Here is an 11,586-nt window from a genome sequence, read left to right as displayed (position 1 = left end):
ATTCATTGCCTTAAGAGGAAAAAGTTTTGGGTGGTCTGATGGCAATCAAAATAGATATGAGTAAGGCTTATGACTACATTGAATGGTCATTTCTTGTTCATGTGCTTAAGGGCAATGGTTTCTCTGAGGAGTTTATGAAATTGATTATGTTTTGTGTTAGCTTAGTTAGTGTATTAGTCCTTCTTAATAGATATGTGCTAAAAAGATTATTTCTTTAAAGAGGGTTTCGTCAAGGTGATCCTTTATCCCCATTTCTTTTTCTTTTATGTAGTGAAGTTCTGTCTAAACTTTTGCATAAAGAGAAAGTTGATGGGAACATCCACGACATCCAAATCTCCCGCCATAACTTGCTTGTGTCTCATCTTATGTTTGCAGATGACAATCTTCTCTTTTTTTGTGCAAATAGAGGTGAAGCCTTGGTTCTTAAAGATTGCATCTTGAGATATCAACAGTGGTCAGGCCATGGCTAATTTCCAGAAATCTAGGGCTCTTTTCTCTTCCAACAATACTCTTTACAATTAGCGTTCGGTGACTAGACCTCTTCAAATGAATATCTTACCTTTTGATGAGATTTACCTTGGCAACCCTTTGTTGAGGTCTACACCAAGATGTAAGGATTTCAAGTTTCTTTTGGACAAGCTAAATGTCAAATCGATTATCAGGCTGGAAGGCGATGTTACTTACTAAAGATGGAAGATCTACTCTCATTAAGGCAGTCGCCCAGAGCTTGCCATCTTATGTTATGGCTTCAAACTTAATTCCTAAGAAAAAATGTAGATAGATGGATGCTTCAATTATAAAGTTTTGGTGGACGGGTGGCAATGAGCAGTCGAGATTTATGTGTTTTTAAAGCCTGGGATTCCATTTGCCAGCCTAAAGCTTGTGGTGGTTTAGACTTTTGAAGATTTAAAGACATTAATAGAACCTTTATTGCTAAATTTGCTTCTAAAATTATATTATAAAGAAAGTTGGTGAAAAATTATGAAAGTTTGCTTTTTACAAAACTAAGTTATGAAAGTTTGAAGTTTTGATGGCATGACTGCCATTGTCACGCAGGTGACACCGAATGACGCTCGCAGAAGCAAGGCTGGGAAAGTGATGCAGATTTCACCATTGAACGTTCTTTAGTTACTTTATCAGCCATAAATGGTTTTCTAATTGTGCTTACTAAGACAATTAGACAATTATTCCCCCAATAATGCAATCCCAAATCATACAATCTAACTTAAAGAGGAACGATTTTACTAACCTTAAGGCATTTAGATCTGAATACCAAGGCTGAGTTATGACTAGTTTGCAATCAAATTGCACTACTCCATGCTCAGAGAGATGTATGAAATACCCTCAAATTCCATTGATCTATGTTTGTTCCTTTAATTGGGACAAGTTGTTTACCTCTGCTCAGCACATTGGTAATGAAAGATATAAAATAGGTGATCGATTTACTGGGATCGCTAACTGTTTCAACCAACAAATTATTGGCACTAACTTCAATTATGAATACTGAAATCATCAAATATTAAACAAATTTTCGAATTAAATTGTTAAATGAATAATGATATTTGCAGACAAATTGTGTAATTAAATTTTTACACAATAACATGTCATAGATTTTTGACATATTAGGTCTTAAGCCATGTTGTAGAATTTTAGGGCATAATTTAGTTGCACATACCACCATCACAAAATTTACAAGTGAATTGTTCAATAAAAATGAGTCCAAGATATGTAAAGTTTGAAGAAATTACTACAAGAAAATTTTTTAAAATGAAAGTTTTACACGACAAAACAATGAATTATAAAACTATATTCCATCTTCAAAGAATAACTCCAGTTCAAATCAGAAGAACAAATAAATTGACAAAGAATATGTTTCAACTACCGCTTTTGTACCAACAATCCTACCAATAGTAAGATTGATTAAAGATTGTGCGTCTCAACTGTACATAGAATATACATGTGTAAGTTATTCCCCCTGGCTTATCAGGAAGATAAATGATTCAAATCAGTATTTTCACAGATTTTAGATTTACCCTTTTAGGGTATGAATCAACTGAAAAAGAAAAGAAAAAAAATAAATTAAATACTAGTGTACGCAACTGGATCCAGATTCTACTTTCACTTCAAAGTTGTTTGTCGTGGCTCAAAATAGTAACCATGTCTACCTGCCATCCGGTGTAGCTGATCGTATCCTGCAAGAACTCCAGCACCAGCAACACCAAGAAGCATATTTGCTGTAACTCCTCGATACAGTGCCATGTAACCTTCAAGGCGAACAATCTCACGAAAAGCATGCACTGCATTGCGATACTTAGAGGATTGACCAGAGGTCAACATCATTCTTCTACGAAGAGTGTCAAAAGGATATGCACACACCCCAGAGACTGTTGTAATAGTCCAACCTAGAAAAAAACTAGCTAGGAAATTCCCCTGCAGATAATTTACAAGATAAAATTACTTGAGATTTGAAATTATTGACAAGGGTTCTAAATCGTTAGAACATATTTGAATGACCATAATAAAAACAGGCTACACACATGTGGTTAATTTACAAATACACACAAATTGCGACATAAGAATGAACTCAAAAATGAAAGTGTCCAAGATAGTTGTGATCAGAACATGATAGAAATGAAAACTAATGTATAACCTCAAGAAGATGCTCAAAATCAATTGAATAACACAGTATAAATAGAATTATAACCCAGTGTTCACAACTTCACATAGGGAGCCAGTAAAGATGTGTGCTAGAGAGGTTGTGTCCAACAATTTATGTACCAGAGTCAAATTCACATTAGTTGATTAGATTTTAAAGTTTCAAAATAAAACCTTCTTGAATTTATAATAGATCTTTAAAAAGAAAAAAATAAATACAAAGAAGAAATGATTACCTCTAAAGGGCCAACCAAAATGATAGGCTTCATGGTGTCATATATTCCAAAGTACATGCCTCGGTACAGTGTAATCCCCATTATTGAAGCTCCAAATCCTCGATATAGACCTACTATTCCGTCACTTGACAAAGTTTTACGGTAAACATCAATTAACCCTTTGAACTGACGCTGACCATTAACAGAATGCTCCCTTGCATCAGTCCCTAGTCTTGTTCGTGCATAATCTAAATGATACAGAAATAAAGAAGTGGTTGCTCCTGCAGCACTTCCTGAAGCCAAATTTCCAGCGAACCACAGTAAGTATCCGTCTTTTTCTTTGGAGCATCCAAATTTGCTTTTGAAGTAACCTTTGAATGCAAAGTTGAAAGCCTACGTATAATCAAGATTCTAGTGATAAAAGCTGGTAGCATTGTAATGCGCCAGATCAAAAGCATAACAAAGAAAAACACATATGAAGATGCAGAACAATGGTGTACACTATTTATTTTTATAGAAATTCGTTACAGCTAAGAAATATCCTGAAAGCATGTTGAATCTACAGTGAAGCTCTTAAACTCAAATTAATGTTGCATTAGTATGATAATGGTTTGGAAAATAAGAGATAAGAAGGCTACAAAGTATAGAATGGAAGAAATAATAAATACTAATTAGAGTGGGGTAAATCATAGTCAAGGTCTTATAAGTGAGTTAACATCTCACATGTCTTATTATGTGAAAGATGTCATCAACGTGAAACAAGTTCATGATATGTGATACCAAGTAGTGATTTTTAAGCATAAAAATTCAGGTTAAAAACATACTAACAATTCATAATCAATGAATAAAAAACATATTAAAGAGGAGAAACTATATAAATAAAACAGCAGAACAAAAAAAAGTACCTGAGTAGGGAAATATCGTATGACATTAGCCTGGTTTCCTCTCCAGAAAGAGAAAAAACCTTCTTCTCTGAAAACCCGTTGAAAGCAATCACCAACTCCCATGTACGGTGTCCTTAGCTGTCCTCTTTTGACCATCTCCCCTTGATTTTGCAACAAAAGCTTCACCCTTTCAATGGGGGCCGCTGCACTCTTTGATATTACAGCGGCAACTCCTCCAATGGCGAAATCTACTGAAAACTTATCAGATTTCTTTGCCTTTGCCATTGCCATAACTAACCCTGCCAATTATTTATAACTATTATTAGTATTATTATTGAAATCTTTTTGTCTATAAACGCATACACATTGTAAATCATGGAACACAGAATGCGCCCAGATAATAAAATTCCATTGAAACGAATTAAATTTAAAAATTAACATGACCAATGCCAATCAAAGAAAGAACTGTAACGAATTACAGAGTGTTCAATTACCTGATATTTAAATTATTGAATAGCCGAGAATGGAACCGAGTGTCTAATTTAGCCAGAAGAATATTTGGTAATCACTCTTCCACCACCTCAATTGGTGACGACACTTCGACAAGCATTAATTGATTATGGTTCACGAAGAAAATAATAATAATAATAATCATACATAAATAGAATAAATGAATAAATAAAATGGAGCGAGGAGCGAAAAACCACGCCTGATGATTTAGAGTAAAAAGGTAAGTCTTCAATGGCGAAGATTGTTAAGGGAAGCAAAGATTGGGACCTTCAAGAGAGCTCATCCATGTCTTCCAGACAGTTGAGGACACCCAAAAGAGACGTCTTAAAACGCCGCCACAAACATGATGAATAAATAGATTCAGATTTCATAAAAAGGATTTCATGGCTTTCTCCCAATTTAAATAAATAGAGTTACACTTCAAAAAAAAAAAATCAAAATATCAAAAAATATCAATGTAACAAAAATACCAATAAACAATTCTTAATACTATATTATATTAAAATTATTTTCGAGTACATATAATATTTATACATGTACTATAATTTGATATAAAATTATTAATTCTACATAAATAAATTTATAAAATATATGTATATATTTTTTTAAGATGTAATTATTATTATAGAGATATATTTCATTAATACGGAACTAAAAAATATATAACTAATTATAATATAGAAGTTATTTTTATTTATAATTGGCCTAAATTGGAAATTCATTTTTTTTATAATAAATTAGAGGTTATTCTTGAATAGAGTATTCTTAAAATCTACTGTATATAAGGTTATTCACATCCTAAAATTGGACACATCCACCCCTTAAATTCTTAATAATTATTGGATGTAATATTAAGTGTACACATAATTTAGTGGGGTGTTGCACACAGAATATAATTCTTTTTCTCACACACATTCCACTCCTCTATTCTATCAAAAAAAAAAAAAAAAAAAAATATCTCCCTTAACCACCAAGGGCTCGTTTGGAATGCCGTATTAGGTCGTATTGTATTGTATTATATTAAATTGTATTTTATGCAATATTTTTATGTAAAACTATATGTGGTATTAACTTTTATGGACACCTAAATATAAATATTTTAGTATACATTAAAGTTTAACACAGTATTATATAAAAATGTGATATATAATCCAATTCAATATAATACAATACAATACAATACGATCTAATACGGCGTTCCAAACGAGCCCTAAATCTCTATTTTTTCATTACCTAACCCACTTTCTTCTCCTACATATTCTATTTCACTTTCTCACTGCATAAGCTTGATTTCAAGGCTCATTTTTTAAACTGATCGGTTACCCTGGGCAAAACTATTATTGAGTTTTGCATCAACAAATTATCTTCGATTAGGTGAATCCCAATCTTCTTAATTAATTGTTTAAGTAGTTTTGTTTTTCAGTATTGTTTCGCAGTACAATATTGATTAAAACTTTCCTCTTTTTAATGGATATTGATCACAGTTATTTTTGGTGGAGTACCATTAAGCGTTGCTGATAAATATTATCTCTCAAAAGTTTAATAAATTTGGGATATTTATTGTGTCAGGTTAGAATTTCACCTTCTTGAATTTAAAGCTTCATTATAATTTATAAGACCATCACCTATAGTAAAAGTTGAACTATGTCATCCTCTGTATTCTGAAAAAAAAAAAAAAATTCAAACTTCTTGACAAGCTCATCGTATATACCTTCTTGAAGGTCACAAACTTCTCCCTGAAAAACATAAAAGATAGAATAATTAAAAATGTTATAGCAAAAGTAAGGATGTAAGTAAAGCACTATAAATGTAGTACTACTGTACACGTTAAATAAAATTCCATAAGTGCAAGCTCAGAAGCCATATCTATATCAGCATCATCAAAAACAATGAAAGCTGAGTTGCCTTCTAATTTTAGTGATACTTGTTTCAAATTTCAAGTCCTATATTTCTCCAGACTAGTAAAACTTACCTGATTATAATAATAGTATACCAGCCTAGTTACTATTAATTATATTAAAAACATTCATTATACAAATTAACATAATAATAATACATCTCTTACCTACATATATATAAATGCCTATATCACCTTTTCAAAAAATACTGAAACCAACAAGATATTGTTTATTGTGTTTGTATTGTTTTTTGCCAAGAAATTTCTGGGTTCGGTGCCGTGAGGAGCAGGTGGGCCAAACTATAGTGCTAGAGAGATTCAAAGTAAAATACAGACAGTTTATTACTATAATGTAGTGTGGGGAATATGGTAAGGTGTGTGTATCTATTCCTTAGATGCTGGGAATAATCATATATTTCATATTGTGAGAAAGAGAGAGAGAGGTTAAGCATGTGTATGCTCTGCATAAGTAGGATCAAATTGTGTCACAGCTTTAATTTAACCATATGTTATACAGACACACCATTCATTTTAATTAGTGTTTTATATGTACACATACCATTAAAAAATATCACAACCCATATACCTAAATTTCCCATTAATTTCAAATTTGATATATATATATAATATGAGATCATGAGATAAAATAAGATTAACATGTATATATATATATACACATATCAATTGAAGAATAGAGCTGCTCATCGACCAAAAAAATAACCCAAAAATGAAGAACCCAAAATCTAAATAATGACCACACCTAGTCTGTTTCATGAAGACTACAAGCAAACCAAATTAAACATATCTAAATCATGAAACAAGCAAAGACACAGTTTTTATAGAAAAAAATGATAAAAACTTTGGAGATTGGAGATGGCTTACAGTGAGGTGTCGTTGGTTGGTAAAGAATAAAGATGGAGTTAAGCTTGGTGTTGTCGCTGCCTGCCTTCCAAGTATGGCTGGCCGGGACTTTAGGGCCGTTTATTTGGGATTTTTGGCTGAAGTCGGACCTCAGCCGCTGGTTCACTGGTAGGTTCGAAAATCAAGAAAGTGAGGATAAAGTTTGGGTTGTCTGGTTATTATGTTATTGGGCTGTTCCCTTGCAAAAAAAAAAAATATATAACAATTGGGCTGTCCACTGCTGTTCACTTCCCAGAAATTGCTGCTCGTGGCACATAATCTAAAAAGAGAGATATATCTATAGGAAAACTTACAAAAAAATACTGGAATTTGGGTTAACTTTTACAAAAATACTGTCACACGGAAAGTTTTTCAAAAATACTGTGTTTTTATAAAACACCAGTAAAACACAAAGCAGTATAACTCAAAACAACAGTAGAACACTAGTAAAACACCAGTAGAACACCAATGAAAACTTAACACAGTCTACTGTAGTATGAAACTTATAAAAAAATACAGGAAAAAAGTAAAAAATACCGCTTCGCAGTATTTTTGTAAAAAAATGATAAAAGTTAGTATATCATGTAAATTTCCCTATCTATATCTATATAATTAAGAAAGGAAACTTTTCATCTATGTACGTGTTTTTAGAAATATTTATAAAAAAAAAACAAAAATAATTTTAATTATTAAAAATACGCATACCCAGATATAAATAAGGGGAATTACTCCCTATATTATTTTTTTAATTTTTTTTTTAGGTTTCTAAAATCGTTGCAGTACTAGTTGCAATAGGAGTTTCTATACGATTTTTTGTTACAATTTAAGTTGCAGCGCTAGTTGCAATAGGAGTTTCTTTATAGAATTATATAAAAATGCAAAAAAAAAAAAAGAAGTTTGAAATGTAAAAATAAAAAAAACCCCTATAAATAATGTACTCAACCAATTACACATATTGATCAATATATTATTCTAGCTTTTTTTTCTGATTTTTTTTTTTATGCCTGGTCCAATTTTTTTTTCCTTTCTTTTGTTGTTGGTTTTTTTTTTTTTTTTTAAATAAAACCAATCTATTTTTATTCCTTATTTAATATTTATTTTTATCATTTAAAAAGGAAAAAAATCAGTTACACTATTAGTCTAATAGTGCCACTCCAATTTACTTTTTTAATGTCATCATTTAAAAATGTTGAAACCATATATTCAAAATCAAAATAACATTTTAGTTTATTTTATATGTTGTTAATCAAACCAAAAAAAAAATATATATTTAAAAATTATGAGATGTTATTACAAAAATAGAACACTAAAATACTAATTAGTTTGTGAAAGATATTATCTCATATATTTCTGTTACTTATTTTAGGTAGTTAACTTTAAAAATTATAATTTCATTTTCAACCTATATATTATTGATCAATATACAATTATGTTATATTTTAGTTTATTTATTTTTATAGCAGTTTTTACGTTATTTTCAAAGATATATAAAATTTAATATAAAACAATAAAATAAATTGATATAGAATACATATCGTATGGTAACTTTTATATGTAAAATTACAAACAATTTATAGTAATCTATGAGATTTGTTGGCAGGTATAAACAATTTGTTTAAGTTATCAGTTACTTCTTCTTTTGATATTTTTTATCAAGAAAAAAAAAATATAAAAGAAACTATAAGATTATTTTTAATTCCAAAAATTTTATTTGGTCAAAACATTTATGGTTCCAACATGTCAAAATGATATAAATAAAAGGTAACATTTTAGTTTCTTTTATACTTTATTACGTGCGTTTGGAAAGCCACAATGTAATTGGATTTGTGTGTAATTGGAGGTAATTACACAATTTGACATGTTTGTCTGACTATGTAATTACACTTAACTGTGTAATTAGAAGTAACTGAGGGGCTTCAATTACACTCTCCAATTCTCATGGCCCCCCATGAGAGTTGAATGTAATTACACTGTGTAATTACTAAAAACTTTCCATATTAAATATTAGCTACTAAAAAATATTGTTTTCCTATGTAATTACTCACTATTTTGCCAAATAAGATATTAGGAATTCATATGTAATTACCACCTTATTATATCTAAATACACCTTGCATTTTAAAATATGTGTAATTACTAAAGTGTGTAATTACTACCCTAGTAATTACCCTACCTAGTAATTACATAGTTACTTCCAAACACAGGAAAAATTCACAAAAATTCATATGAAACTAAAATTTATATAAAAAAAAATAATTAAGTAACCCACGAAATTGATTGCTAATTTAAATATATATTTTTTTGAATGAAAATAATTTTTATTAGACAGAAACATCCGCTAATACAAAGGCCTGAAGAGCAATAGGAGCATCGCTCTCAGTAAAACGACGACCTGACCAATAACAAGCACCACGTGCCATACAGTGCGCAGCTTTGTTAGCAGACCGTTTAACATGACCAATAGCAACATTACTTAAAGAAGATAAAATAAATTGACAATCTTTAACATATAGACCAAAAATAGAAGGCATAGCTACCGAACTAAGAATAACTTGAACAACTAAAATACAATCTGTCTCTAAAATGACATTGGACTTGTTATGCCTCTTTATCCAACTAAGTGCCTCTTGAACTAAGTGCTAATTTAAAATATATTTATGTTACTCTTTTAGCAATTTTTTCATATTAATTAAAATTTAAAAAATTAATAAATTATAGAGGAATTACTCTGTATACTATTTTCTTAATTTTTCTGCAATTACATTTTTTTTTGCTTCTTCAACTTATGGTATGCTTAAGATTTTTGGTCTGCTTAAGTTTTTTTGGGTCTCGACTTTTGTATTTTGTATATTGAAATTTATCCTATAATTCTTATAAAATATAAGCTAAATTTTGCAGTAAATTCTGTGCTGTATGATCTTCTATGATTTAAAACTACATAATGGATAACCAAAGTTAATAAGCTCTCTTGGATATTCGGTGTTGTTTTTATAGATTTTTTTCACCATCATCAAACTATGAGGAAGGCATATTATTTTGTTTTTTATGGGATACATGGCTCAATCATGTTCTATTTTATCCATATTCATATTTTAGAATGCTAACTCAATTAGTTAGAAAGTCACAAAAGAATGAGTTATATACTTTTCTAATGTATTTCCTTCTTTAATATATTTATTAATCAAGAATATTAAAAATAATATAAAGAGAGTTTTGCTAAATAACCAAACATGATTGTCTGTAATGGACGGTGAGGATCTCTTTGTGTCTAACCATAGTATTTTTCAAATGAAAATCGGTTGAGATTTGGTTGGATAGCATTTACAGAATGAAAATCTCATTCCTTTATGAAACTCTCTTGATTGATTTTTGCTTTGTTTCCTAATATAGTTTCTTTTAGTGACCAATCTTTGCTTCTGCCACTTTTACTGGTGTTTGTAATTGATTTTTCAGTACGTGTTGTGTTCATGAACCAATTATACATATATTTTTTTTTTTTGTTGATTTACTTATTGTTCGGAAATACAGGGTAAGGACAAGACAACTGAAGAGAGAGAGATTGCCATATGCATTTTTGATGATGTTGCCGAGCAGTGTCGCGAAGCAGCTCTAAAGTAAACTCGTCTAACTTGAAAATCTTTTCCTAAAGTAGTGTCATACTCGTATAGTCTTATGGTGTTTACTCATTTGATCTGGTTATATTTTGATGTGGTCTGATACTGATTAAACTAAAGTCTAATTGAAAGGACTTTTCTTTTTTTCTCTTTTGAAAGGCTGTAGGAGTTTCCATCTCCAATGGTGTTGGACCGATCTCTCGTGGTTGGTCGGGCGGTTGTAGTAGCAGGAGCAGGAAGCTTGGGGTCCGTCGAGGTCGTCTCTGGAACGAGGGGTTAAGGTTCTGTTGCAGCAGACTGTTAATTGGGGTTGTCAAAAGTTCTTGGTCGAACAAGGTGGAGAACTGCATTGCATATATGACCCACCATGGAAAGGTTTCTGTTTGCCTAGCTAACTACGTTTGAAGCTCGTATCTGGTGCGCAGGTGATAAGACCCAACTCGTATCTGGTTATATTTTGATGTGGTCAGATACTCTATCATGATGAAAATTCGGATGTTAGACAGGTTTGATGTTCTCACCACTGCATTGTTGAAAAGAAGAATAAGTGGTTGAAATAAAGTGGCAAAATTGTAACTAGAGATTGGCCCTTTGAAGTGTACGGCCAACAAGTTATTTTTGTCCAATATTTTATTCTTTTTTAATCCATATAATTCAACCCTAACCCTATTGAAGATAGTATAAAAGGAAGGCTATGGTCTCTTCATCAAAACTAATGCCTCCAAAGCTAAAAACCTAGATGAGACCTCTTCCTTCTTCTTTCTTCTTTATTTCAAAACCTATACCCTTTCTTCACTAAATAATTTCAGACATTAGTGATTGAGTAAGTGCCCACACACATCAAGTTGGTCCTCAATCATAGTATGTAAGACTGTAAAGAATCCAATCAACAAGAAGGAGAGAAATAGATCC

At 30.9% G+C, this 11,586-nt stretch overlaps 1 protein-coding gene across 2 annotated transcripts; it reads right to left on the bottom strand.

Moving 5' to 3' along the window:
• Positions 1 to 1,786: 1,786 nt before the first annotated feature.
• On the bottom strand, positions 1,787 to 7,326 carry LOC115716959 (ADP,ATP carrier protein ER-ANT1). 2 transcript variants are annotated; one of them, XM_061115894.1, is made up of 7 exons: positions 7,044 to 7,326; positions 5,976 to 6,000; positions 5,847 to 5,889; positions 4,249 to 4,587; positions 3,776 to 4,053; positions 2,892 to 3,263; positions 1,787 to 2,430 (listed from the first exon to the last, which is right to left on the bottom strand). In XM_061115894.1, exons 5-7 carry the CDS (start codon positions 4,043 to 4,045, stop codon positions 2,119 to 2,121), a joined length of 954 nt encoding a protein of 317 aa, XP_060971877.1. In that variant the 5' UTR covers positions 4,046 to 4,053; positions 4,249 to 4,587; positions 5,847 to 5,889; positions 5,976 to 6,000; positions 7,044 to 7,326; the 3' UTR covers positions 1,787 to 2,118. The 2 variants fall into 2 exon arrangements, with proteins under 2 accessions (XP_060971877.1, XP_060971878.1); XM_061115895.1 differs by lacking the exon at positions 5,847 to 5,889 and having other exon boundaries at positions 7,044 to 7,267.
• Positions 7,327 to 11,586: the final 4,260 nt, after the last annotated feature.

Source organism: Cannabis sativa, chromosome 5, assembly GCF_029168945.1.
Source record: "Cannabis sativa cultivar Pink pepper isolate KNU-18-1 chromosome 5, ASM2916894v1, whole genome shotgun sequence".
Classification (NCBI taxonomy): domain Eukaryota; kingdom Viridiplantae; phylum Streptophyta; class Magnoliopsida; order Rosales; family Cannabaceae; genus Cannabis; species Cannabis sativa.
The sequence above is the reverse complement of the archived record's forward strand: the minus strand, read 5'-3'. Positions and strand labels throughout refer to the sequence as shown.